The sequence below is a fragment of the Copidosoma floridanum genome, unplaced genomic scaffold (genome assembly GCF_036245765.1).
Source record: "Copidosoma floridanum isolate Cflo_tuat_1 unplaced genomic scaffold, Cflo_Japanese_pri ptg000008l, whole genome shotgun sequence".
Classification (NCBI taxonomy): Eukaryota; Metazoa; Arthropoda; class Insecta; order Hymenoptera; family Encyrtidae; genus Copidosoma; species Copidosoma floridanum.
This window is the reverse complement of record NW_028321885.1, coordinates 12,152,322-12,179,140: the sequence shown is the minus strand read 5'-3', so window position 1 is coordinate 12,179,140 and position 26,819 is coordinate 12,152,322. Positions and strand designations below refer to the sequence as shown.

The window sequence follows — 26,819 nt, the reverse complement described above, 5'->3', positions numbered from 1 at the left end:
CGATCACAATAGAATTCTGCGTTCTCCGCTCTGAAAACTCACCGATGGTATTGTTCTAGATCAGACAGTACGCGGAAGGTAAAGCGGTGACAAGTGATATGTGCTTGGTCGTAAAATGGGCACAAATTGAGTGAGGAGACACACACGCAAACTGTTGAGTTAACCTGTTCTACGTGCGTTCCCCATCTCGCGCATTCAATGTCTCTCTATAGCCTGCACCTAATCTACCCAATTCCTAAATTTTGCCAGCCTTTTTTTTCTTAATTAACTGTTGGCAGCGTTATTTTGGTACTCATATTCCTGCTGTTAAACTTGCACTTATTCGTGGCATGAACTGTTCTCAGAGGACAGAAAAAATGTGAACGACAAAAAGCATGCTGAACGCCCAAGCACTACAATAATATTGACAAAAATAATTATTTAATTAAGAAAATAGTAGTGACCAATCGTCGAATTATAGTAAGAGAAGTTGCTGAGGACCTAAACACATCAATTGGCTTGTACCAATAAATGATTTAGGCCTTAGACAGGTATCGAAAAAATTCGTGCCTAAACTGCTTAATTTTGCCTAAGAACAGCATTACATCAACATTGCTTGGAAGATACTCCAGAGAACTAATGGCAAGTTATGGGTTTTTAGTTACAATGTGAAAACCAAAGCTCATAATGGAAGTTTTTGCCACACAGTAGTACGATAACCAAAAACATTACCTGCAAGTTATGCGTAGATTGTGTAAAGAAATGCTCCAGACACGTCCAGATTTGTGGAAGAATAAAATATGGTTTTTGTTTCTTGAAAATGCCCCTGATTATACATCGTTGCTGGTCACACAAAAAATGAATTTTAATGTGTGCAAAATATCTCGCCGCATTTACAGATTTAGGTATCGCTTCTTTTTGTATTCATACACCTGTAACGTGCACTCATGAAAAAGATATTTATTACTGGCTTGCTCCAAGAGCTAATTTAAGCCTTATTATCAGGCTGAATATTCTTTAGTTGGAGCTCTTGGTTGGACTTTGTTACTTAGTTCGTGCATGCAGTTTCGCTCACAAAATAACATGTGGCAAAATCACTTCCGTTAACTGCTTGCATAATAGTGCTTTTCTAAGCTCAATGCAACGAAAAGTACTGAATTGTGAAGTAGTTGTTGCCACAAATATGGTATACGTATACATAGTTTTGTAGCATTCAACAGTAAATGCGTTAATTTTTGTAAATCTTAAAAAGGGCAATATATAAGTCTATCTCGTACAGATATCTAAATTTTTTAGAAACTTACTCAAGATTATTAGTAAATTATTTTTCAAAAGCTGGACACCTATTATAAAATTGAAATGATTAAAATAACTGTTACTGTTCGACTTAATATAAATTTTAGCAGAAACTATAGGTAAAAACTTATGCTACTTGTGCGAATTATTGTTCCGTAACACCATTATGATGTAGCGTGAACCCTGTCCAGTTTAAGAATATTTCGGAATAAGCCCAGTAAAAAAATCTCTTGCAACAGAGGACCCACATTTCTTAACTTTAAATTAGTACTAATATAAAGTTTTGCAGCCCCTAATTGTATTAGTCCGATGGCGTTCGTGAGCTGCGTTTCCCTTAATGACTAACACTTGAATAAAGTATGCAGACGTCGTATTCGCTGTGTGCAAGTTCAGTGCTGCCCCCATTTTGGTAGATTTTTTGTGTTAAGTTGAATGGAAGAAAATTAGTTGACGTGGCCACTACTAGCGGATTTGTCGGACGATTTCATTAGACGACATGTGTAAGTGACAAGTGGCGCCAACCCTCCCCTCCACCAATTTTCACACAGTAAATAATTAAAGATAAAGATTAAATTTAAAATTGAATTGAATATTATTGATAAACTGTGCAAAAAACTTTAATTTTGATATAGCTTTGTATGAAATGATACAAATACATACGTAAATTTAAATAACACTTAGTTATGCAGTAATATCAACCGTGGAAGTATGGCTCTATCAAGGTGGCTCATTATTATAAGTCAACTTACAAAAATAGTTGCGTAATTAGATAAATATTTCTGGTTTTGTCAGATGTCTACATGTACATAAGACATGTTGTAAGCCGAGTATGATGAAATAAAAATGGTCTTGTCTTTTAGGATAAAAAATTAAGATGTAAATAAAGCTTTATTAAGTAGGTTTATTTAAAAACTGTTCCTGAATCTCTATTAAGTAGAAATTTTATCGAGGGAAAGATAATTTTTTCGATGGGACATATCATTTAATAAGGCAGAATATTAAAGGCTAATGCATTGTTTTAAATTATATTGTTTTATTACAATTGCGTGGGATCAAAGAAAGCTCCTCTTTTACGAAAAAAATATCAAAATTTGGAAAATTAATGAAAATGGAAAATATAAGCAAACAGTTCCTTATCATCGTAAGTTTTTCAAGCAAGAACTTTCTAATGTTACACAATATGATTTTTTTTTTAAATATATTTTATCGTCCGAAAGAGAATAGAATGACAAATAACTTTTGGGATTGGCGCATAAAGCGCGTGGGGGACAGAGCTTCACTAATCTCTTTCTACATTTTATAGCGATTTTGGTAGGACAGGTGAATCACCACTTACCACAACCCACCCACTTTCAGTTTGCAAAGCCTTTGCATAAAATAAGAAGAAAAAGTTTATTTTTTCGTATATTTATAAAAGTTTGTAGCTCTATCAAAGCCCCTCTACCACTCCTACCAATTTTCCAAGTCCTGTTCGCTACCCCCCACCAAATACGTCTTTCTTTATTACATAGGGAAGTTCGATATGACGTACATAATTTTTTTTTAAAAATCGTCCACATCATATTACCATTAAATTATTAAAAGGAATTCCAAATTTCTTTGCTGTTCTGTAAACATTTTTTAAATATATTTTATTGTACCCCTAATAATCTAGATACTCATTTTTTTATTGATACAGCGTTAGTCAATATTATGTTTCTTATCTATACATAAACAGTATCTTTTACTCCAGTTTATTTCTACGTACCACATGAAATGAGGCACTATTTACGTGAATATATTTAAGCACAATTTGATCCACATCTAGAACGTAAAACGAGGTTTAAATAAAAAAAAGGTGTGCTTACGTAACAAATAAATTTTATGAATATCTATTGACATATAAAGGATGGACTGCTTATTTCAAACTGGCTCACCTGAAAAGAAAGCGAAGTAGAGAACTTATCTATTTTTCTACGTAAGATTTACAACATAACTTTGGAATGAGTAGTATATCCTTCATATCTCTAAAAACAGCATCGTAATATTCCTTCCGCCCCCCGTATAGTTTTTTTTTCAAATAGTCATAGGATAAGAAATTTGGATCATCTGCTTCTTTTAAATGATACAGGTTTTGAGTTATACAAACATACACAAATAATTTTAAACATAAGTTTTTGAGTAAAATGCAAATTGTCAATAACTATCTCATTAATTATCTACGATCATTATTTAGTTAACATTTCCTACACGTTAAATAACTTTCTTTTCTATTCTGAGCAACTTATACTGTTATTAGGTTATATTTTTGTAAACTTAGTTGTGAGAAAAACTATGGTGCTAAATAATACTGATAATAATTCTGTTTATCATAATGACAATTATAATTGTAATAATAAGTAACACAGGCACACAAAAAAGTTTTTTTTTTTAAACCAGAGAAGTGACCCCACTATTTTTAGGTTTTTAGTTTTAGTTTAATTTTAATTTTTGCTTCTTTTTAATTTTAGTTTAAAATTGAGATGTATGTCTACTTGTATGTTTTTTAGGATGCTAAAACTGAAAAAAATGAAAAAAACATGAATATAATACCTTTATTACTCGTTAGCACAACCATTTAAAGAGGATAAAAGTTTTATTTTTTGTATGAAGTAGAAATGTTTGTGTATTTCTGTTTTTTTGAGATCCTGAGAAGAAAAATGATTGCAATGTATTAACTTAAACTTTTTGTGGGCATTTTTGTTCTTAGGAAGCTGAAACCGTATCATGATTTTTGCCCTACTTTATTCAAGATTTTTCAATTTTTTCTCTGTTTCTTGTTTTTTTAAATCTCGATTTTACTTTCATCCACTGGACAGCCCTGATTTACGTTTAAAAGATTATGACCCCAATTTCATGCCTCTAGAATAGAATTGTTTCTTCATATTTTCGCAATTAAGACATATAATTTCTTAATCTAAGAGATGAGGATAATTTTAGTAAGTCTATCGTATTTGTCCAACCTTCTTCCTCTGCTCAACATTATCTTTTGCAGACATCTGAGAGATAAAGCTTGATTTGCCAATAGGCTAGATGAACTGACACCTTGCATCTGTGTTATAGCATCGTACGTGAGTCATAGCTCGCGTTTCTTAGTTGCGTGTTGCCGAGGGTATCTAGGCATCACAGACTCAGTTCAAGCTGCTTTGATCCTGTGTACTTTCCCCGCCTCAAACAGATGTGTACATTGTGATGACATACATCATAATTTTATAATGATAGTTTTGGAATAATCCCTTTCAAAAAGATTTTCTATATTTACAAATACAGTAACTGTTGTTTTTATAAGATACAAGATATCGATTGAAATGTGTTTTGCTTTTTTATTATAATTGACAATTAATATACCCGTCGAGATAAATATTTTTGTTCTTAATATTGAGAACCACAACTTGGTATTGAAAAGCATGACTATTTATTTACATAGTAAATTACACATATCAATATTTCACTGTTCTGGTGACAGTCTCTTCAGAATTCGAAATCTACAATTATAATAGAATAAAAATTTAGTAAAAGTTCAAGAAAAGTAAAACAATTATTTGGTATGTACAAATATTCTTAAATATAATAATATACCATGTAAGTGCCAAGACAACACGTAATAGGGACACCCATAGCGCCTATATTCTTGTCCACACACTACATTAACTCAACTTAGTTACAGTAACAGTCATGTTTTTAAAATTCAGTTATATAATAATAAAAAAAAATTTTTTAAAAAACGTTTCTAAAAAGTCATACAAAGATGGCACAGACATATAAAAAGTAAAAAGTGAGTTAAGATCGGTGCACATACCAAATATACATCATAGAGAATGGTGATCATTGACGGAGACCCTATACCGAGGATGTAGAAGGTATTATGTGGTATTGTATATAAACAGCTTATACTAGATATGAGATCTTTCGTTGTTTTTTTTACTAAAAATGTACTACTAAAACATATAATTAAATTTTTATTTTATTTTTAATTTGGTATAAAAAATTTTTATAAGAATTGTTAAGTTTTTTGGCCAACCTTTCGTTCCTGTTTTTATGTAACGTTTGTATTCTTTTAAACACACGCACAAGTCTTTTACTGTGTCCAATGTAATACAGACCGCACCTACATACAATCTTATAGACAGTACCACCTATGTCTAACTTATTTATTAGGTGTTTTCCCAACTTTATAATATGATTTAAATGCCCAGAACTTAAGTAAATAACACGTATATTGTATTTGGACAAGAAGGGCCTTACATTATTTAAGAATCCAGAAACAACTCTTGTATCAAATTCCTGAAGATTTTGAGTGCAAGATTCCTAGAAAAATTTTTTCTGTCTATTAAGGAAACTAACTTTAGTTTCTGTTTATAAAATATGGAGGATAAGCATTATCGATCATAGTCTTGTGAGCTGCTATAATATTCTCGGATCTAAACGAGGAGTCGGCCAGTTTAAAGGCCTTGTCAATCATAGGGAGTACAATAGTGATTTTCTGGCATCGTGGGTTGTGTGAAAAAAAATTAAGTTTTATACCTGAAGCAAAGGGTTTTTTTATATAAATCTATTGTACAAATAGAATTCAGCATACGTGTAATGTAGATACCTAAGAAGGGAATTGAATTGTTGACTTCATATTCGATTGTAAACTGTGTAAGTGGATTAAAATTCTTGAAAAGGTCTAGGAAATAATTTATTTTATTAGCTTTTATTACTAATAGGCAATCATCAAGATATTTTAAATACAGCAAGACAGAATCATGGCAACCACTCAGTACTGAACTTTCCAAATATTCTAATGTGACTTCCATGAACCAAGGTTAACAACTTCCCGTGGGAGTTCCGCAAGATTGCTAATATACGTTGCCATTGAAAGAAAAATAATTGGAATTGATGAGACTGTCAGTTTCATCTAAAAACTCAGTTCTGTTAATACCTTAATGGTTGATAAAATTGTTAAGTTCGAAATACATCTTTTAATTAGAGAAAAATGAATATTAGTATATAATGATACAACGTAAAAGGAAATAAGAGCATAGTTATCTGGAATTACTAATTTTTTAATTTTTCTCTAACTTCGTAAGAGTTTTTACAAAATATTTAGATTTGTTTAAAAATTTGTTGAAAAGTGTTGAAAACCATTTATTAAGTTGAAAGATGGGGGAACCAATTAAAGATACGATTAACCTTGCCGGAAAACCATCCTTTTGTGCCTTTATTAGTCCATAGGCTCTGGACAAATGACTTTCATTTAAATTGAAAGTATCAGGCTCTGGAATCTGAACTGCGTTAGAAACACCCTTGTCCTACCATTGTTAATTTAACGTAATATGAATCATTAGACAAAATGGCCTTGACCTTACACAAATAATCTTCTTTGTACAAAACAAGAGTGGCACCTCTATTGTCTGCCCTAGTATCTAAAAGTTCAGTGTGGTCTTTTAGAAAGTTTTTAGTTAAATTTATACTATAGAAATTTGTATTATCAAAATAGGAAGTTCTATCATTTTTTACTGTCTGATTTTTTAAAATATTAAGACTCAATGTATGATATTTGTATAATGATCTTTGTCAAATTCATCAAAAGTCAAGGTACAGTTCAAGAATTTCAAAAATTTTATAATAAATTGAGAATCCGGAAAAATTGAATTTTCATTGTAATATTAAATTTAGCCCCCAGTTTGACAGTAATACTAGCTAAGTCCAACAAAAAGCAAAGGGAGCACAACATTAGTCAAAATTTTAACAGAAAAATTATTACCGTCAATTCTTACAAAGTTATTAAAAGCTAACATTTATTCTTTGTAATTGTTGGCTGTAACCGATATAAGGTTAATACGGAGATGCGAAGTAATTTTTCTTTAAATTTTAATGTTCGTGCTTAGCTTTGCAGATGTGAGGCAATGTTTCATGTTAGGGGCTTTTCGGATGGCTCTAAAAATCGTGACGAAGAGAGGCATTTTAGGTCACATTGAAATAGTATTGGATTGAAATATCAAAAAATGCAGTAAAGCTTCCTTTAACTTCATAGTTAAGTTGTTACCTACCCCCTTGAAGAAACTATATAATAAGGAGATATATATTTATATGTGTAGTTAGGGTCTGCCCTTTGTGTGCTTCCAGCGTCAACCTACAAAACTATAACTTGACACAAAATTGAAATTTTGTATCAACTTAAAAAAAAAAAAAAAAAAAAAAAAAAAAAAAAAGAAATTGTAGTTATTCTTTTTTTTTTTTTTTTTTTTTAAATCTTTACCATGACTTATTTCATAATCCTCTATATCAGTTTTGGAAAGTATTTCTGTCCGACGTCGTTAATATTTCTCTCTTTCAAATTTTGCTTGACACGTAGTGATTTTTTTTTTACACATTACGCTATGTGTTATTATTTTATATTGATAAGATTTTGTTGAAAATAGTTAATTCTTTAATTAATGTTGAATCGTAATGATATATATTTTTTCAAGAAAGTATAATGTTGAATTGATTACTAGGTATACATGTTAGTGAATAAAATGTAAGTATATCAATATTTGATTCGAAATTTGGTGTGTAAAATCTCTATTATAAAAATAAAAAATGATGTTGAATTTTTTATTACGTATCTATTTCAATCATTATTTTATATTACGTATATGCACTAAAGAAAATTTGGTCAGTCAGATCAACCACAAATGGAAGTGAATGGCACTCCATGAATGTGTGGATCATACTTAGCACCAGTTATGGCTAGCTGCAAGGGCTACAGTTTATGTGTACGAATTTGAAACCACTATGGTCTCGAATGTCTCCCACGAGTGGTCGGTCACATCAGCTTTAAGAACGTGCGTGGTGCATCGACTCTTACAGTGGTCGGTACGCACTGCCACCTATGTACTTATACACAAGTTACATACATACTTATATATGCGTTATAGATATATATATATACATATGTTTAGACCGCGGTGGCTCAGTTGGTTAGTCGGCTAGTCGGGAGACCGTGGTTCGATTCCCGGCCAGTGCAACTTTTCGGGCAAGTACCTCTGTGATTTTTCACGTGTGCTTTTTCACCACGCAATGCTCCTCGAGGAGGGTTAAGGCGACCTTATCGCAGGAAAAATTGCCTAATTTCCCCTACCCTTCTCCTGTAACAAGAGGCCTCCCATCCCTTTCCTTGTCCCATTTCCAAGTGCTAAGTGCCCATAGTAGTGCCCTTATCAAAGGAGCCAGACGTTGAGCACTATTATTTAAAAAATATATGTGTATATACATATGTCTATTCACATGAACAATTATTCGTGCCATGTACAACAGTTGACGAATAAAACATCATTTTTCTTGAAAATGTGTCAACAACTTTGCTTTCATGTGGTAAGTTTCATTGATTTTAAGTTTGGTAAACAATGCAATATTTCCATGCTAGACAAGTTTATCTATGTAGCATATGTAGTTGTCTTGAAGTGACATTAGTTTTGATTAATCTACATTCAAGTGAAATTAATTTTAGTTATATTTATTAACAAGTGTTGCATTTTTTACAGTACATCATACAAGAAAGTATGAATATATATTCTTTTTTAAAAAAAAGTGCGTGGAAAACTTTGCTTTTATGTGCTTTATCTGACAAAGGCTGAAAAAACAAGTTACATCTTAAACATGAATTTGTATACTTTTTTCGAAGCAAAAAATTTAAAATCAAGACTTAGTGTTCATCATAACTTTTTTTCTAAGCATGTTAGTAAAAACCACAAGAGAGAAAAATTGCTTGTTTTTTCATTCTTTAAATGAATACCAAAGCTTTGAAGGCTAACAATTGGAAAGAAAAATTAGTTTTGGTGGTAAAATACCGCTAACTTGAATTTTAAGTTCGACCAGTTTTCAAGTTTTCTTAGTAAACTCTCATTCTCTGATTTTGTTAGTATGAAAAGCGGTTTCATAAAATTTTACCCAGTTTTTTAATATACTTATGAAAAAAAATTTGTCATCTATTTATAAATGTCTGGTAGTTTTAAACTTTGAAAACTATTACATAAATGTATTAAAATAATCATTAAAATTAAGGCTATTAAATATAAACATGTATATATATTAAACACGGTTTCTCCCTTGTGTAGTGCTTGATTTTGTATAAAATAATAGCACGAAGATCAGAAAACTGTAAGTATACATGGACTGGTGAATAAAACATTTGTGGATGGTTGATGCAACCCTATAAAGTTGTGTGTATATATATATATATATATAGAACACTCCACAAGTGTATGACCCAGTAAACAGCTCTTTGCGGCCCTGCTGTAGAACTACGTTTCAGTGGAGAGATGTGCCAGCCACTCGTGGTCGAGATTCGGGACCACAGTGGTTTAACTTTGGTACAACTAACAGCGTGGTGTCTATTATGCACCATTCGTGGCGCTACTAGTGAGCCATGTCTGAGAGTAAAAGCGAACGATAAAAGTGTGGTAGCTCTGACTGACCAAATTTTTTTTAGTGCGGCAAAGAATTGGTTCATAAATGAGTGAGCTTTTTTGTTAAGAAAATTAAGCTTTTAATCATATTACAGGTAAAAGTGGAGTACTGTCCTTTCGTTGTTTATTTGAGCTCTTGAATATGGCTTATGTGTACATGAGCCATGTTAATCGGGCAAAACTTGTACGGTTTCTGTTATTCAATGACTATGTAAAACTTGAATTAATATATGTAACTTGATCATATCATAACAATACATGTAAGAAATTGAAATTTTACATAATTTTAGAATAATTTTGACGAAGAAATGGATTAACGCACTAAGAACTTAATACGTACCAATCAAATAAAAAGTTATTCAAAAAACGACTAAAATACTTACTTATAAATAATAAAAATTAAGAAACTACTAAAAATGACAATTTTTTCTTTACTGTATTCGTACGTATAAATTCCATCCATTCGCCTCTGGGGTGATGTAGAAAAATATTGTGTTATTGGTATCCTAAGTATATTTATTATAGATCACGTACAATTTGTGTATACGTAAGCTGTACATTATAAATAATTAATTAAGTCAATTAATTTTATAATTCAAAGATTGAAGTATGAAGAGCAATGTTAATTAATATATGTTTGGCTAGAAAGTTTGTGCAGGATCGAGGGGGTAAAGCCTACACACTTTCCGATTCATAGAGTAAAGAATCCATAGAAGAATTTGGGGATCTGTGAGGGGATGGTAGGGGTCGATGGGGGATGAGAAAAATCAAGGGGGGGGTGAGAAGGATTCTACTATAATTCTATTAGGTCAAAAGAACGGATAAATCTATCTATTTGTTTATTATTTTGTGAGGTATCTGTGGTGGGTCAGTGGGTAGTCTGCATGGGAATAGTGGATGTCATTTGTGGAATGCCCCGAACAAATTACTATAATATGAGGGTGCAGTGGCTTAGTCGGATAGGACGTGGGTTGGCAGGTGGAAGGTCGCGATTCGATTCCCGGCCAGTACGTCTTTTTCGAGCAAGTAATTCTGTAAATCTTTACCCCTCCTTTCTAGTAATAGGTGGTCTCCTATCCCTCTTTCCTTTCATCTCTTAAACGCTCAGTACCCAGAGTGGTGCCCTTAACAGGAGCTGGACGTATAGCACTATAATGAAAAAAAACTATATTACATGGATATATACATAGAATAATTTGTACTACGAACTTTGTGGTCCACAAAAATTTGAGATTTATGTTTGAGAAAATAAATAATGTTTTGAAAAAGTTAACATTTGTAATAAAATGCAAAATCATCATCTTATGTATTACTAGAATATTCCTTAGATTATTTTGAGCAAATTTGGCTTTTAATTTATTAGCCATTTTGTAACTTTTTCTAGTCATAGATAATAAAAATGGTTGTATGATGCATATAAATATAGAATTAAGATTAAACAACTCTTACAATTTCTATTTTCTCATTTAGTCACGACTTGTCAAAAGAGTAATTTACCATTAATACGTTTTTTAAACCTACGATTACTTTGAAATTAAAAAAAAATTTCGGAAATATAACAGAATTCATAAAAAACCATATTTTTTTGCGTCTTTTCTAAGTCAAGTTTAGACTGTTAATATTTTTATGACGCAACGATAATATCGAACAATAGGAATCGTTTTGGGGTCTACGGAATACAATTTAATTTTTAGCTTTTTTAATAATTATTTTGCTATAAAATTCGCGCCAAAAAATTCTGGAAAAAGAAATTAATATTGTAGTCAAGAGTTCAAATTAAGGAAATTATTTATTTGAAATTTATAAAAAATGCTTACTAAGTGGCATTCATAAATTAGCAAATGATGAGAGAAGTTAAATTCATAGTAGAACTTTTTACTTGCATTCAAGTTATTACAAGAAAACTTCAATTTATTTATTTAATTATTCGCTTTTTTTTTTTTTTTTTTTTTTTTTTTTTTTTTTTTTTTCAAATATGTGCATCACACATTATTTTGTAAAACAGTTGTCGTTTGAGGTGAAAATACAGTATATACAAAATAATCCCGCAGTCATTACTTATTTAGCCTTTTTTACTGTTGTATATTAAAGTTTGAATCCTTTATCACCATTTATGGCAGACTACATAATTTTTAAACATTCTCGGGTAGGACCCTGTTTCCCTCGGCGGTAATTTAATGTTCAAGGTACGTCAACTCTAATATACCGAAGACGCACGTATTGATGGCCACTGTGAGTCCATGAATTTGAAACCTTCTTAAAATAAGGGCTAATGTTGTAGGTGCTCTTGTTGTGTGTTGGAGTATGCGATGATATTGTCCAAGTAAACAAGGCAAAAACTTTCAAGGTATCCTGTGAGGACCTCCTGACACATTAGCCACTGATATGTTTCTGGCGCTTTCTTTAGCCCAAAAGCTATGACATAGAATGAATAATTACCGCCAAAGTAGGCAGAGTTGCCTCAAAGGCGACAGGTACTGGAGTCGAGTTGACGTCAGCTTGAGGCTTCTTACTACAGAGGTCCTTCTCAGTTGGATGACCATAGTAAAGAGGTCTGCATATATGTTGAACATGTAACTCTGTAGAAATGGGTGTAAGAATGAATGGATAAGCTCGATGACAGTGGTGATTATTACCTCACTGGAGTTGCAACGTTGACCGTTTTAAATAACAGGTAATTTTTTTGTAGGAACGCGGTGACCGCTTCCTTCTCGGTTTAGCGTTTAGAATATAGTTCATAATGTAATTTTCCTGTATTGCTGGGCTGTCAAAGCATGTCTGAAATAGATCTCAAAACTGCTTGCAGGTAGAGGATACATACTTGTATACCTGCCACCATTTCTTCGTAGCCTCCTTGCTGCAGTCAAGGTTTGCTGGGTGTCGAAACTGTAGTGAGCGTTGAAGTAGACTTCACACTGGGAGAGGAAAGCCTCCGCGACCTCGTGGTTGCAAGTGCTGCACAGTGAGCATTATTGCTGTTTTTTTGTTAATAATTAAATATTTCCAGAATGGAAGTAGCCAGGCCGATATTTCTTTAGAGAGCTTGTAGATGAGTGAGTATGAAATATAGAAAAAACATTTAAATGAGTGTCAGATCATTTTCTAACCTCCAAAATTTGATTATATGTGATTTTTTTTTCTTCTGCAAATACTAGTAATCGATACAAAGCAAGTAGCAGGCAGTACCATAAAGTGCGAAGTTAAAAATTTGAACTATGCGCGTTTTGTTTTGTTTTTTTTTTTAATTTCATGTAAAACGATCAAAATAAATAAATATTATTTATTTCGACGATCAATAGTTAATAAAATAATATCCCGGACGTTTACTGACTCTTTTGCTAACGCTAGGAGGCTGTTATACAGAAAATTTAATACAATTTACAATAATTCTGCATTTGCCATACTAAGGCTCAAAAGAAAATGACATCATTGCCTTTATAGCCTCTCTAGATGGCCAAAACACAAATTCTTTACATTTTATTACTGGGCACTTGAAAATGGAATGAAATACAGTCAACACTATTCTTCTCTGTACAGAGAATAATACAACAGGGGCTGAAAATGTCATTCCATTTTTTATTTTCATTAAAAACAAAAGGAAGTTGTCATTTTGAATTTGACTTTTAGCACTCTCTAGAAATGAGCTATCAATATTCTCACAAGTAACTAAAATACCAGAATCGACACGCCAGCTAAGTCTAGTAATTCTTAGTCACTCTGTATACTTGGAAAACAATAAAATAAAAAAACTATAATTAGTTATATCAAAACTTACAAGCTTGTGTTTGTGCAAGACATGTAGTCAATCCTAGAAACAAATTGTATATGTAAGTTTGAAGATTTTTGATGATTTTAAAAAAACATACTCGAGCTAGTTTATTAAATTAAGAGAACAATAAGATTGTGCCATCCCATGTCATATACTTAATATTCATTATTTCGAAATACACAGCTCCGTTAAAAACTTGTAAAAAGCAAATGCTCAGCGATTGTTAAACATTGAGCTGTATAGCTGCTTCTGCAATCTCGTGACATATAACTTACTTTCTTTGAAAAGAGCTGCCGTCGCAAAACTCTAACTACGCGTGCAATTTCCAAATAATTTTATATAGCGCTCATCTAATAAAAATCAATTTACACTAAATGTCTGCAAGAATGAAAACAATCAGCAGTTTCAACATTTATTACTGAGAATGATCCACAGAAAATGTCGTGAACAGTTTCAACATCAACTGTACAAAATGCAAAAACCGAGAGATCAGTGATTTTTACCATTGTTCGCGCTACAGTTGTTGCACTACGTTTATGCTTGTGTAAATTGAGAGTAATTAGGTTAAGCTCTGATTGATCGTTCGGATCCCCAACTTGACGTGTCCTCTTTAAATGCAAGAGTATAAAAACTCCTTGCACGTACGAATAATTGCCTTTTCTCTTTCATCAAGTGCTCCAAAGTAACTATAAAGGTTGGAGAGTAAGTTCTGTTGCATCTTTTAAGCGGATGTAAGACTTCGGTAATTAAGCTACGTGTTAAAAACATGCATTTCAAGCAAATGTAAGACTTGGTTCGGTGACTAAGCTGTGTGGGAAAAGCTCGAGCAAACCAGGCCACTGTAAACTCGCCTAAAAAGTGAATTGAGGAGGAACAAAAAAGAACGGACCGTTGACTTGGGTTCCGACGTTAAAAGCAGCAGTCTAATTATTTCCATCGCCACGAGTACTCTCGTGTAGGATTAAGATCATCGTTGCGGTCAACTTTGTAAGATTTTGCGACTGCGTGCGCGCAAGCAGCGGTTAACCAACGATCATAGAAGTAAATTATGTTAAGAAAAATAAAAACCTGTCAAAACATTGTAAACGCGAATCTGAACCTTTATAATTTATATTATTTGTAAAATTAATTATTTTCGGAATCACTGAATTATTAAATCATCAGATAAGACATAACTTGGTTGTCGATTACATTTTTTTTCTTAATTAAAATACTTCAATTACTAAATTATATAAAGTACTAGCAGCCCCCCGTCTCGGCTTCGCCCGAGACTTACTAAATAAAACACCGTAGTGTGTTGACATGTAATGTGAAACGTTTTCAGTTAAAAATTTTACACATATTCCTGACACATCTCAGAACAAAAATCTTCTTATTAAAAACAAATTTTTTCGGAATCCATATAGTTTATTTGGTCAAATAATGAGGTGTAAAAATTCCAAACAATAATTATGCTGAAAAGTACCGTGAGTTCTTTATGCCATAAAATAATCGGTGGCCATAAGGAGCCGTTGATTTGCAGTTTCACCCGTGTAATTCACGAAAAGGGCTATTTTTTAAAGCTGTTAAGATTTTAAACTCCCAAAAAATTCATATTAAAAAAAATTTTTTTTTCTCTTATCTCACAACTTTATTACCAAAGCAACAAAGTCCTGGACCTTAAACCCTACATTTTTTATTGACACAAAAACACAAATACATTTTCTACTTATTTAAAAATCTGAAGTAGGATCTTTAAAGATTTCAGAGATTGCTATGAGGGTACAATGAAAAGCTGATATCTCACGTAACGGATTCTTTATTTGTTGATTTTGAGGCTGCTGTTACAATCTCAATAAATTTTCTGCGTCAGTTCCTTGATGCCTTAAATTGTATTCATTAGATAGGTTTGAAGTTTTCCTTCCAATTCATCCTCTTGCAACTTTTGTGACCCCTAACGGCTATTTTCTGTCAACTTTGTTAAGTTCTAATATATTTGTTGGCAAGGTAGTTCGACGTCCGATTGCCCTAAAAAAGACCGGTGAGCTTCTTAAGTACACTCTTTCTTGACTAAAGTTTACAGCAAATGTGACTGCTTGGATACCTCAGGGTGATCTTCTCTGGCCTGCTGTTAAAGACCCAGACTGATTGGGAGAAAAATTACAAAGTCCGAAGCTTTGGGGCTAGTTGTAGTGCTCTTTCCCAACGTCTCCCGGTATAACGTCGAAGACGTTGGTGTCTAAAGCACCTTTTTTATTTGCAGATTCAGTTGTGTTGGTGATCTTAGATGGGGAGATTGGTTAGTGATACTTGTCCAGTGGAGACTGTCCCGTTGGCTCTAGTTTTTTTTCCTTCATAGCTGTTGTAGGTTTGCCCAACGCAGACCTTGGAGAGGATCAGTGATTCCTGGTTGAATGCTTAGAGTCGAGAGGGTGATATAGGTTCGTCGGTCACCGGGTTTCCCAGCCTTGCGAAGAACAACTCCGCAGGTGACGTCTGCCAGTGAATGGCTGACTTGATTTAATAGTGCCCGTCTTTAGTTATTATTTTTATATTTAGTCTTTTATATTTTTATATTTATATTTAGTATATATTTAGTCTTATAGTCTTTTAGTCGACGAATCGCTTCCGGAAATGGTAATAAAAATGTGTTTGTTGGAAAGGTAGTTTACACTTAGGTGGATCCTAAAAAGAACCGATGAAATTGATGGTTAAGTAGGGAACGCCAATACTTATAATGGCCCTAAAAAGCGCCAGTGGTGAAACTTCCAGGCTTTTCTTTATTATTATTCCTGATGATGAAGAGCTGGCTACGGGTTGCTTGATTCTTACCCTGGGAGTCTCTATGTACGGAGACTGTGATGAAGGGAGATACGCCGCTGACCAAAGAATATCTCGTCTTTGGGTCGTTCCCCGGATAACCAACCGCTCGGCGTTAGACCGGAACATGTGGGTAAGCGCGTTGGGGACGCGACGACTAAGAAGGTAGCCGTTGTGGTTGCCCGTGCCCCTCAGAGCTGTTTTCCCTGGCTTATATTTGTAGCCAAAAATCCTCTGACTGCACCAGGCGAGAATGACTTTTTTTTTTATCGCACTCGTCGAGATTCAGGGTGATTGGAGACCTATAGGGGTCTGATCGGGGCATTCGATATCTCGCAAAAGTAAGCACTTTTGTCGATTTTCAGCGATAATTCCTAAACTACGCATACGCATTGTCGTCATTTTTGGTTATTTTATAGGGATTATCGAAAAAACTGCTTACTTAAGCGAGATATCGAATGCTCCGATCAGACCCTAGGTCCCTTCCCCCTTAGAGAAGAGTGTCGTCCGTAACCGGAATATCCAGCTGCAAGACTGTCATCTACATTGTCTACGTAGCTCGGTGAACTGTCGAAGTACCACTGCATCAGGTATCGAGACGCTCTGGCGTATTATAACAACACTTATTTTATTCTGTTGCAGGTAGCCTCGATTTTATGTGGGATATTTTATAATAGGTATTATTTTATAATACCTAGCGGATTTTACTGAACTAAAGTGAAAAGCTGGCGTATTTTTGCAAAACTTTGAGCTCATTTATTGCTATTGTAATTACATTTTTTAAGATAAAAACTATACTAAAACCATCTAGGAAGTATCCTGAATTAGTGTGCAAAATTTCAGCAAAATCGGTTAAGTAGTTTTCGCGGTTAGCGATTACAACGGTTTTAGCGACTTTGCTTTATATATTAGTCAGATGCTAAGAATCAAAATTTTAATTAATAGAAATATAAATTTTACTTTGATAAATAAATTATATTCCAAGGAAAAATTAAATACACAACGGTCCTGGTCGGTCAATCACTAAAAAAGTTAATACAATTCTCATTGTATAATAAAACTCTTAGTGATGTTAAGTTAACTTCGAAAGAAACTGGTGAAAATTACTTGATTTAGTTTTTTTCGTAGAAACTTCAGAAGTTCTATAGTAACGAAATTATGGTTCTACCAGAATAGTTGCAAAAGGTTATCGGTCAAAATGGCGCATACATCTTTGATTAGTGTTTGAAATTTAAATGAATAAATTTGCTTTGCAAAACATGAAAAAACCGAAATTACTTTTTCCTTAACCCAGTATGTAAAATTATACAAATCGTTGGGATATAACTTGGATGACGGGGATCATTAAATTTCTCATATTTCAAAAAATGTTTTTAAAATGTTTGTGAATTTGCTATAGACTGCCAATCTGAACCATCAGAGTTATGTCACTGTAAAGCTCTTAACTCCTTTTCACGTTTTTTTTTTCTGTGAATGCAAATTTATTGTTTATAGGAGAAAATGAGTAGAATTCTAAATTTATAGAGGTTTTCGTGTTATTTTTATCATCCAAAACACTACATCATCAGAGTTTTTGGCAGAAAAATAGATTGGGTGCTGGTGTCATTGTCTGTTTTAGCATGGATAGCAATAAAAAAATTGATCAATTAAAGTAATTGTTTTCTGTTATTTTACTGAAACTGGGAGATACTCACAACACAGTTTCTCATTTATGATACTAAAGAAGTTTGTTTAAATGTTTGTTAAAGACGTGTTAAAGTGCGTAAAGAACTTGTAATAGCACTTGGCTATGGATGTTACCACTGATTTGACACATAGGGAATACAAAATTTCATAGCAGTATCTTGTAAAGCAGACAAAATATCACTATTTGTTATGCTATTTTAATTAAAAATGCTTAGACAGCATGTTTTCCACTCTTAGTTTCGTAAATACACAGCTCTCGCATAATGTGACACTGCTACTCACAGTCTTCCATGACTTTGTGTATTAAGTTGGATTACCTATAACTCTTTGTACTTGTATATATTCCTTTATTCTTATTATTACCCTGTATGTTAAAGAATTTTAATGTGCCGAGTAATTATCTTATATTTAAAGACTTTCGGAATTACATAAAAAAACTTTCTAAGACATTATATTGTATAATACTCTAGTCTAACCATGTGTATTTTTGCATTTTTTAATTTTTATAAAAGAAGAGTAGAATAACCAATTTTTTTACCATCAGCACAAAGTCTTTGCGCCCTTGGGACTCACTTTGCACCCACGGATGGGAAAGTACTCTCCTACCTTTCGCTAAGTACTTTTTTGCCCTAGGACGCAAAGTCTTAAGCGGGCGCAACATGTGCTTACAAGCATAAAGTACAGTTTAACATCCTCAGAAAGAAATACGACGTTAGCACCTTAGGTGTATGGTAAAAAAATCTTGCCCGGAGGGTATCTCTAAAAAATATTTATGAATATTGGACAGCAGTATTTTTTCTCCGTTTAGTTATAAAGTACGTAAAGGTTGTGTATATTATAGCCATATTTATTAAAATTAATTTTTTTAATTTTGAAATTGTTTTCAAAAAATTTATTAAAACAGTTTTGTTTAATTCAATGTAAAAAAAAGTAATATTATGAAGGTGAAGTTTCTGGGGACTACAGATAAGAAAAAAAATTTCTTGATTTTAACATAATCTGTCCTGTATGTAACCTGACATATCAGAAAAAAATTAATAAAATTAATCAGTAAAAACTAAAATATTTTACTTCCGTCTTTGTCATGATTTCCTTTTAACGCAATGCTTATTAAAAAAATATTTCAGATGGATTTAAAATTTTTGTATTTTAGCTCCTAGTAAGCTTCAATGTTCTCATAAGGAATATTTACGTAAAAGAATGCAAAATTTGCTAATTTAAAGTTTCAGGACACATAAGAATTACTTTTTTTGCCATGGACATAAAATTTGCTTAGGCAAGCCCTGTGTGCCTAAGGTCTCGGAAGTACCAAGTGCAAAAAAACTCATAACTTGGGTGTAAACTTATGCCCATCATGACCTTCTTTACGACATGTGATAATTTCTTACTACAGCCACTCTTTTATCTTGGGATATTGCCTCTCTCTTAGAATAAGAAAATTATCTTTCCGCGTAATGCGTATTCAACCAAAGCAAACACTAAAAGTTCATTGGGTCCTGCTTAGCAGGTCTCTTAAGCTTGGTGCTGGCCCTGGTGACATGCAAAGCCAGGTATAAAAACAATCATTTTGTTGTCCTTCAATGGATCTACTTGTTAAACATAAATAAATATCAGATCAAATTATTGACCTTAGATAATGGCAACGTGTCAGTTAAAAAATGATTACGATTTCTTTCCTGTTACAAACAAAAGTTTCGTTGAAGATGCATTCATTTACGTACATAAAAATCAAACAAAATTATTTTCAAAGACTCTTTCACACGACAATCAGTTAATATTTAGATCTAATAAAAGATTAATGATTCTATTAAGACATTGCAATTTCACATCAAAATTCAAAAAGGGTTATAAATTATTGTGTCAGGCCAACTGCATTTAATAGATAAATGAATCATTAGTAGTTTATTATCTAAATAATCTGATCATAAGATAATTGTTTTGATGACCTAATAAAATTTACGAAATGATGACTATAACCTGAATCAAATAAATATATTAAAAAGTAGTATACCAACTAAACAACACTATTTTTTTCACAAATAAAAATGAATAACATCACAATCCACATGATAAAATAATATGTCCATTCCCCACAAATTACTTTTTTTATCCAATGTAGTTGAAAATTTGAAAAAACTAGACGTAAATATTATGTTATCTTACAAAAATCATAATAACGTCATTGCTCTAGGCTAAGATGAAATTTATTATTTTTATTGGATTAACATTGCTTCATATTTGGCGTAAGACATTGATCCTGCACAATGAGTAGGCGAAATAAAGAAAGCATAAAGAAAATGTCTCAATAAATATAACAATACAAATAAATGTCAGGTTACCTGTGCACTTGGTAAAAGTTTTTTCAGCTTTTGAAATTTTTTGAAATGAAGACTTCTTTAGACGTGCCTCGATTGCGTACTAAACGGTAGAAACGTACGTACGTATGTACATACATATATATACTGCAACTCGGTGGCGCTCGAGTCTCATCGTTTGCCTTCGGATTTTGCTACATATATAATTATAGTCAGCATGTAGTATTATGTACATTTTTATTGCCGTGTTGTAGTGTGTGACTGTGTGCAGCTTGCATGTATACATACTCGAACGTAGTCTACACACGGAGGAATGTACATACCGTAAAAAACCCGTACTATATAATAGTACAACTTTTTTCTGTAGTCTATTATAATAAAATCAGATTCTAGTGCTGATGTAGTCTGTACTAGTAGTATAATTTAATGTACTACGTTGAGTCGAACTATATCTGATGCTCAGTTCTACAAAATCCGATAAGTGTCACGGATTTTTCCTGTACCAGCATACCCGAACGGAAATTGTAAAATGGCGATCAGTAGGGCCTATTTAGGCTACCTCTCTTGCCAACTGAGGTCCTACGTTGGCAGCGTCAGGTGGCGTTTGGTAGGCCCTAAGTAATCTGCCTCCATTGACGTAACATAACCACCTTTCAATCGATAAATATAGATATGTACATATGAGAATACACATTGTATTATAATTGAACAAAATTCATGCTTCATTTTAAACGAATCATATTTAATTTCTTCATGAAAATTTTTCATCACGGTATTGTTGATTACGTGTAGTTACAAAAATATAACCCTAAAATAAATAAAAATTCTACATAAATGAAGACATATATCTCACCTTAAAAATATCTCTCATTCACAATTGATATCGAGTTTACAATATGAACATGTGATTCGCGAGTTAATTCTGGGGAACTGTTAAATAATCACTGAGAAATTAATACAAATTACATACTCACACTGCAGTTTACTTTTTTTTCATACAAAAACATGTTGATTTAATTAAATGATAGATGAACTTGATTTGACGGTGGACATCTAAATGACAGTGTACAAGTTGTTAAATGTTAAATTTCATAATCTTAGTACGGTTTTTAAATAGTTTTTATTGAAATTTTTTGAAGCACCAATTATTATTTCTAATTGAGTACTTTAAGAAACTTTGTTTAGCTGACAACAAATCTAATGTCGATTAATTTTGTCAGTTTCACATATGTATAAGAATACTCATTAATCATTTGTATAGGACTCAATGAAAGACCCGTGTGTACCCGTGTGTAATTTTACGCTACAGTTTACACTGCAACTGTAGCTGACATAACTATATATACTATTCGAGAAGTAAGATAAAAGGACTTTCATTTCTGTTCGGGTAAGATCTGACTCGGCCATGCGAAAGCAGAACTCTCGCATGTACAATGTATATAAATATACAATGTATATATATATGTACATTTATATACATACGCATGCATATACGCGCGTGCGCTAAAAGCTATAGAGGTGTTTAATTCAGTATATTTGGTATACTGAAATACATTTACACTGCGTGCGCCGCGCATTGTGAAAAGACATGCGCAGTATACGAAATATCAAGACTCACTGTGGTACCGAAAAATCCTGTACCAACGTTGCTAAAATACTTGAGCTGGTATAAGTGTAAAATCGACTCATCAGCTGTTTTTAATATAATCTAGGACAGTCTTAAAATATATGCGACTAATTGTATGAAATAAGGAGCTAGTATGTTATTTTTTCATCCTCATCGTTTCAGTTTCAACTTTATATGGTATGTACACTCCTCCATGCAAAATCATAGATGAAACTATAAAAGTGCGCATGAATGGTGAGTGTGTGTATGTACTTTCTACTTCTACTGTGTAAGTGTATACTTGTGCACCTGCGAGCATATGTGTATATAATATAGTAGTTAATATGAATACTATATAGACCGGTCAATACTATTATTGTAATAACGTAAATTACCAAACAATTTTTGCATATGTGGCGGATCATTGCAGATAGCTAGTAGCAGTTAAACGGATTGTTGTAATATGACGTAACCACCGAATGTTTAGAAATACGCCATATCTTTAAAAGGACGCAAGATAGAACAAAAACAACGAGTCTTACGGGTTTCCTAAAAGGAATAATGGAATCGTGGCACACAAAAAGAAAGGTGTTGAGTAATGTCAAAACATAACCTCAATTCTTAATTTTTTTGATACATCTTCATAAAGTAAAGGGAAAATATTATGGAAAAAATTATATTAGATTTAGTACAGAATTACAACAATGCAGAAATTATTTTTCATAATCGTGCGTACGCATAACCTCCAAATATTCAAAAATACGCTGTTTCTTCAAAAGAAAGCAAGATAGAGTAAAAATAACGTGTACTACCGGTTCTTTAAAGGGAAAAAAGTCATGGTGCACAGAAAAAGCGTTGAATTATGTAAAAACAATCTCAAATTTTGATGTTTTCAATGTACCTATAAAAGGGGGAAATTATGGAAAAAGTTATATTACGTTTAGTACTACGACTTCCCTTTCTTTGAGTATAACCCCGGTTAATTGGTGGTGGTAACAATCGGCTAAGAAAATTATCTGTACCGAGGAAACTCTAAGATTAGGAACCAACACACAAACTATGTTAGTGTTTATATGTCGGAGGGTGGGTTCGTTGCCCTGTGTAAAAGAGCGAAGTAGCTCAGATTGCCGATTACATACAATATTTAAAATAATTATTATCAAGTTTCAAAATTTATCTGTTGAATAATCAATTAATTCCTGCACAATATACAGCAATTGTTTATTGATTATTACTTTATTGAATTCTCCTGAATATTCTCTTAATTTAATTAATTTAATAATTTAATATCTTTTTTAACTTATTCAATATTTTTCTAATCCAATATCTTTCTTTATTCATTCCTGCCCCTTTTTGGGATACAGACAATATTCTCCGTTTATATTAACGATTTCAAATCTTAACAGCTTTTTTTCTAGTTCTTATCTTAAACTATAAAAGGAACTCGCAATCATACGTGGAGGGGAAGGTTTGCTTAAATAAGTACAATCAATTTATGTTTAATTATCTTATATTTATTCAATCATACGATTCTAAGGAAATTGTATCTTTAATTTTCACATGTATTAATCATATTTGAGTAATCGCGATAATTTGCGTTAATAATGAAAAAAGAAAATATATAATATACTCGATAATTAACTTAAAATTTATCCGCCTTTTTAATAGAGAATTTTACATAAATGACGATTTGAATTTTCCCTCCTTAATGTCTCTGCTTAAACACGTTAGGTTAGACTAATACGAATTTTTATTACAACCACGGAAGGTTAATGTTAGGTAACTACCTATCCTACAAAGTCACGTAAGGTTAGGTCGTTCTCAGGGCCCTTGGGTGTCTTGAGCACTGCTTAAGTCGTCGACCCAGGAACTTCGCCTAAGAACGTGGTCGCTAATCCTAGTGCCTTGATTACTTGGGGATGCGTCGTCTCCACGCTTGAAGCGGACGAGCACCGAAAGTCCAAGTAGAAACCGGTTAGTGGGAGGGTTACCTATAGGTGGAGTGCAAACTTACTTTTCAGCTCTTGGCCTTCGTACTCAGTCTCCTTCTCTCACCTTGTGCTCGTCGCTGTAATGTACCGGTGCTCGGGAAAGTTCCAGGTCTGGGTGAGCAACAGATTTTCCGCGTCCCAGGCTCGCTGGAAGAGGACTACCCCTTTTTTACATTGCGCGCTGGTGCCTTTTATGCTAACGTTTTTTTCTTTTGAGTAGCAGGTTTTCCCTTCTTTGGGTGAACGCGCTCTAGCGTTTTCTTAACGTACTAGACGCACATTCCCCGCGCGTGGCGTTCAAATTTGAATTTTCGTGTTTCAAATAGAAATTAACTATATGTATAAAAAAATGTGTACTGTTGAATTGTCTATTAGACGGATTTTTTATTACAAGAAAATATAATAAATAGAAGAATATAAATATAAATGTAAAGCGTGTATTATAAATTCTATGTGATAGAAGTGCCCCCTTGCAGTACAGAATAACAATAATGCAGGTATAATTTTTCATGATCGTGCGTGTGTTTATAATAACCTCCAAACTATAAAGAAATACGCCATATTTTTAGAAGATAGCAAAGTAGATCAAATAGAACGATTTTACCCGGGTTTGTAATGGAAAAAAAATTGTGACACAAATAGAGAGGTGTTAGGTTATGTAAAGAAATGACCTCAAGTTTCAGTGTTTTTGATATTTCTCCATAAAATTAATGTAGAAAATTCTAGAAAAAATTGTATCATACATGCAAAATTGTAACAAAAGTAAATGAGATATTTTTTAATAATTTTGCCCGAAAATAATCTAAAAAAAATTATTAAACAAACGAAAAAAATCGCTCACAGAAAGATATATTCATAAAACATAACTTCTTGTATGTGAGCTTGCGCGTGTGCAATTTCAATTAGCAATTTTATTGTTTATGAACATAATGTCAATGTGCTTATCACAATACTGGACCTTTATGGCCACAGTGTAAGTACTATGCATTTTGTAGAACCCACATCAATGAACATCCTTATAAAAAGATTATTCCATTTGTGTTTAGATTTGTTTTTTTGTTATTTTACCAATACATCAATATCTCCCAACCCCTTACTTTCAATTACAAACTCTTGCTTTCTCTGTTAATTTATATATATCACGATTCTTTTCGAAGTTTTTACTTCTGTGGTGCGTCACATGTGAAGCGACCCAGTCTTTGAAATTTTTTTATCTTACATTTTTGTGTGTCAGAAATGTTTGCTGGTTTAACATTCCATATCTAAAATTCTTCCAAACGTAAAGTATTTAAATACCTGACAATTATTTTTTCGTACATATTTTGAACAAAACTTTTACCTAAACTTTTGGTAATAGTATCAATTATATTATAGTGCTGTCAGAAATCATGCAGCATGACAAGTTTCAGAAATTGTTTGAATTCTATACGAAAGAGAAAATTACAAACACTATTAATAAGATGTACTTTGAATTCTTTTTCAGCTTTCCCTTGCAGTTGGAAAATGGGCAAACTGTCGAATGTACAGTTTCCAAATACTTTTTAGATAAGTATAAAATGAAACTACGTTACCCACATCTTCCTTGCCTGCAAGTTGGTCAAGAGCACAAACATACATATTTACCGTTGGAGGTATGATTATTTTACATAATAAATAAATAAGATAAATTTTTATAATATATTTAATTAACTTTCTAAATTTATTTCCTTACTTTTACAATTATTTGCTTCCTACGAATCTTACTTATATTTGTGTTGAAACCTGACTCTTCTACTTGAAATATGAACTTAAGTAGCAAATAATAGAAAATGATCCTTATGTATAATATAGTTCTTCCAAGTCTTATACACGAACTACTGTGCTTTTTTGAATGGTCATGAAAATCGACCTTCATGTAATAATCTCGAAAAAAATTTTTTTATTTATTTATGTGTACTTGGAGGGAAACTGTTACGTGTTTTAATGTTTTACTTATTTTCAAAATTAAAAAAAAAAAAAACTTACAAGTTCTCAGTAATGCTGACAGTTAGACTTGAATAACTAATAATTCAGACAGGAAAACAATTTGGGATAACTAAATACACTCTTTTTTAGGTAATGTTTATAGAAAGATTTTTGTGAAAAATAAACTAAGATCACAAAAAAAGTGTACTACGATCTTTATCCTATGAAAATTTTCCAGCGAGAAAAGAGCTCCTTTTTTATTAAAAATTTTTTCTACTAAATTTGAAAGTGATTAAATAAAAATTAAAAAATTTTTAACGATTAAATTCACATCTTCTATTAACTGTATGCGACAATGCTACTACGGTTACTCCGTATATATGGCCATCAGCTGATACTCCTAGTTTATAATGATTACCTACTCGTACGACAAGTGGTGTGTCGACAAGTGAAAAAATTATGTTCCTTCTTGTATCATTGGTTCCATTTGTTGCAACTTGTATAATCCAATTGTTTCTTAAAATATTATTAGGGGTTAACGTACCCATTACCGTAAAGTTATGCACCGACTTTTTTTTGTATATTTTACTACATCATTGTTTTCTGTCAAATATTTATCCAAAACGTTTTAAATCGTTGTTTTGAGTTCCTTGCACGTAAGAAAAATTTTTTTTACCATACTACCGTACCAAAATAATTTTATAACTAATCAATAATTTAAAAATCGTGCTCCTAATTACCGTATGGCTGATCCTATTACCGCACTTCATCTACCGTACTTGTTCCTATTACCAGACACCAATTACCGCTTGATGACAAATACGAGTATAACCTCAATTCTAGTTTTTTCTACGTGTATATTTGATCTTATTTATTCTTATATTACAGATTTATTTATTATTACGAAAGTAAAAAGCTATTTCACTAAACTTTTCTTTCTCTATTAATGATAAAAATATTTAACACTGATACGTTATTAAA

General features: G+C 32.4%; 1 protein-coding gene across 1 annotated transcript in view; it reads left to right on the top strand.

Moving 5' to 3' along the window:
• AGO1 (protein argonaute-1) overlaps nucleotides 1-26,819 on the top strand; it is a 355,180-nt gene that overhangs the window by 68,209 nt on the left and 260,152 nt on the right. Inside the window, exon 6 of the mRNA XM_089589209.1 lies at nucleotides 25,378-25,525. Within this exon, the coding sequence (XP_089445335.1) occupies nucleotides 25,378-25,525 (148 nt within the window). The remainder of the gene's footprint in view (nucleotides 1-25,377; nucleotides 25,526-26,819) is intronic.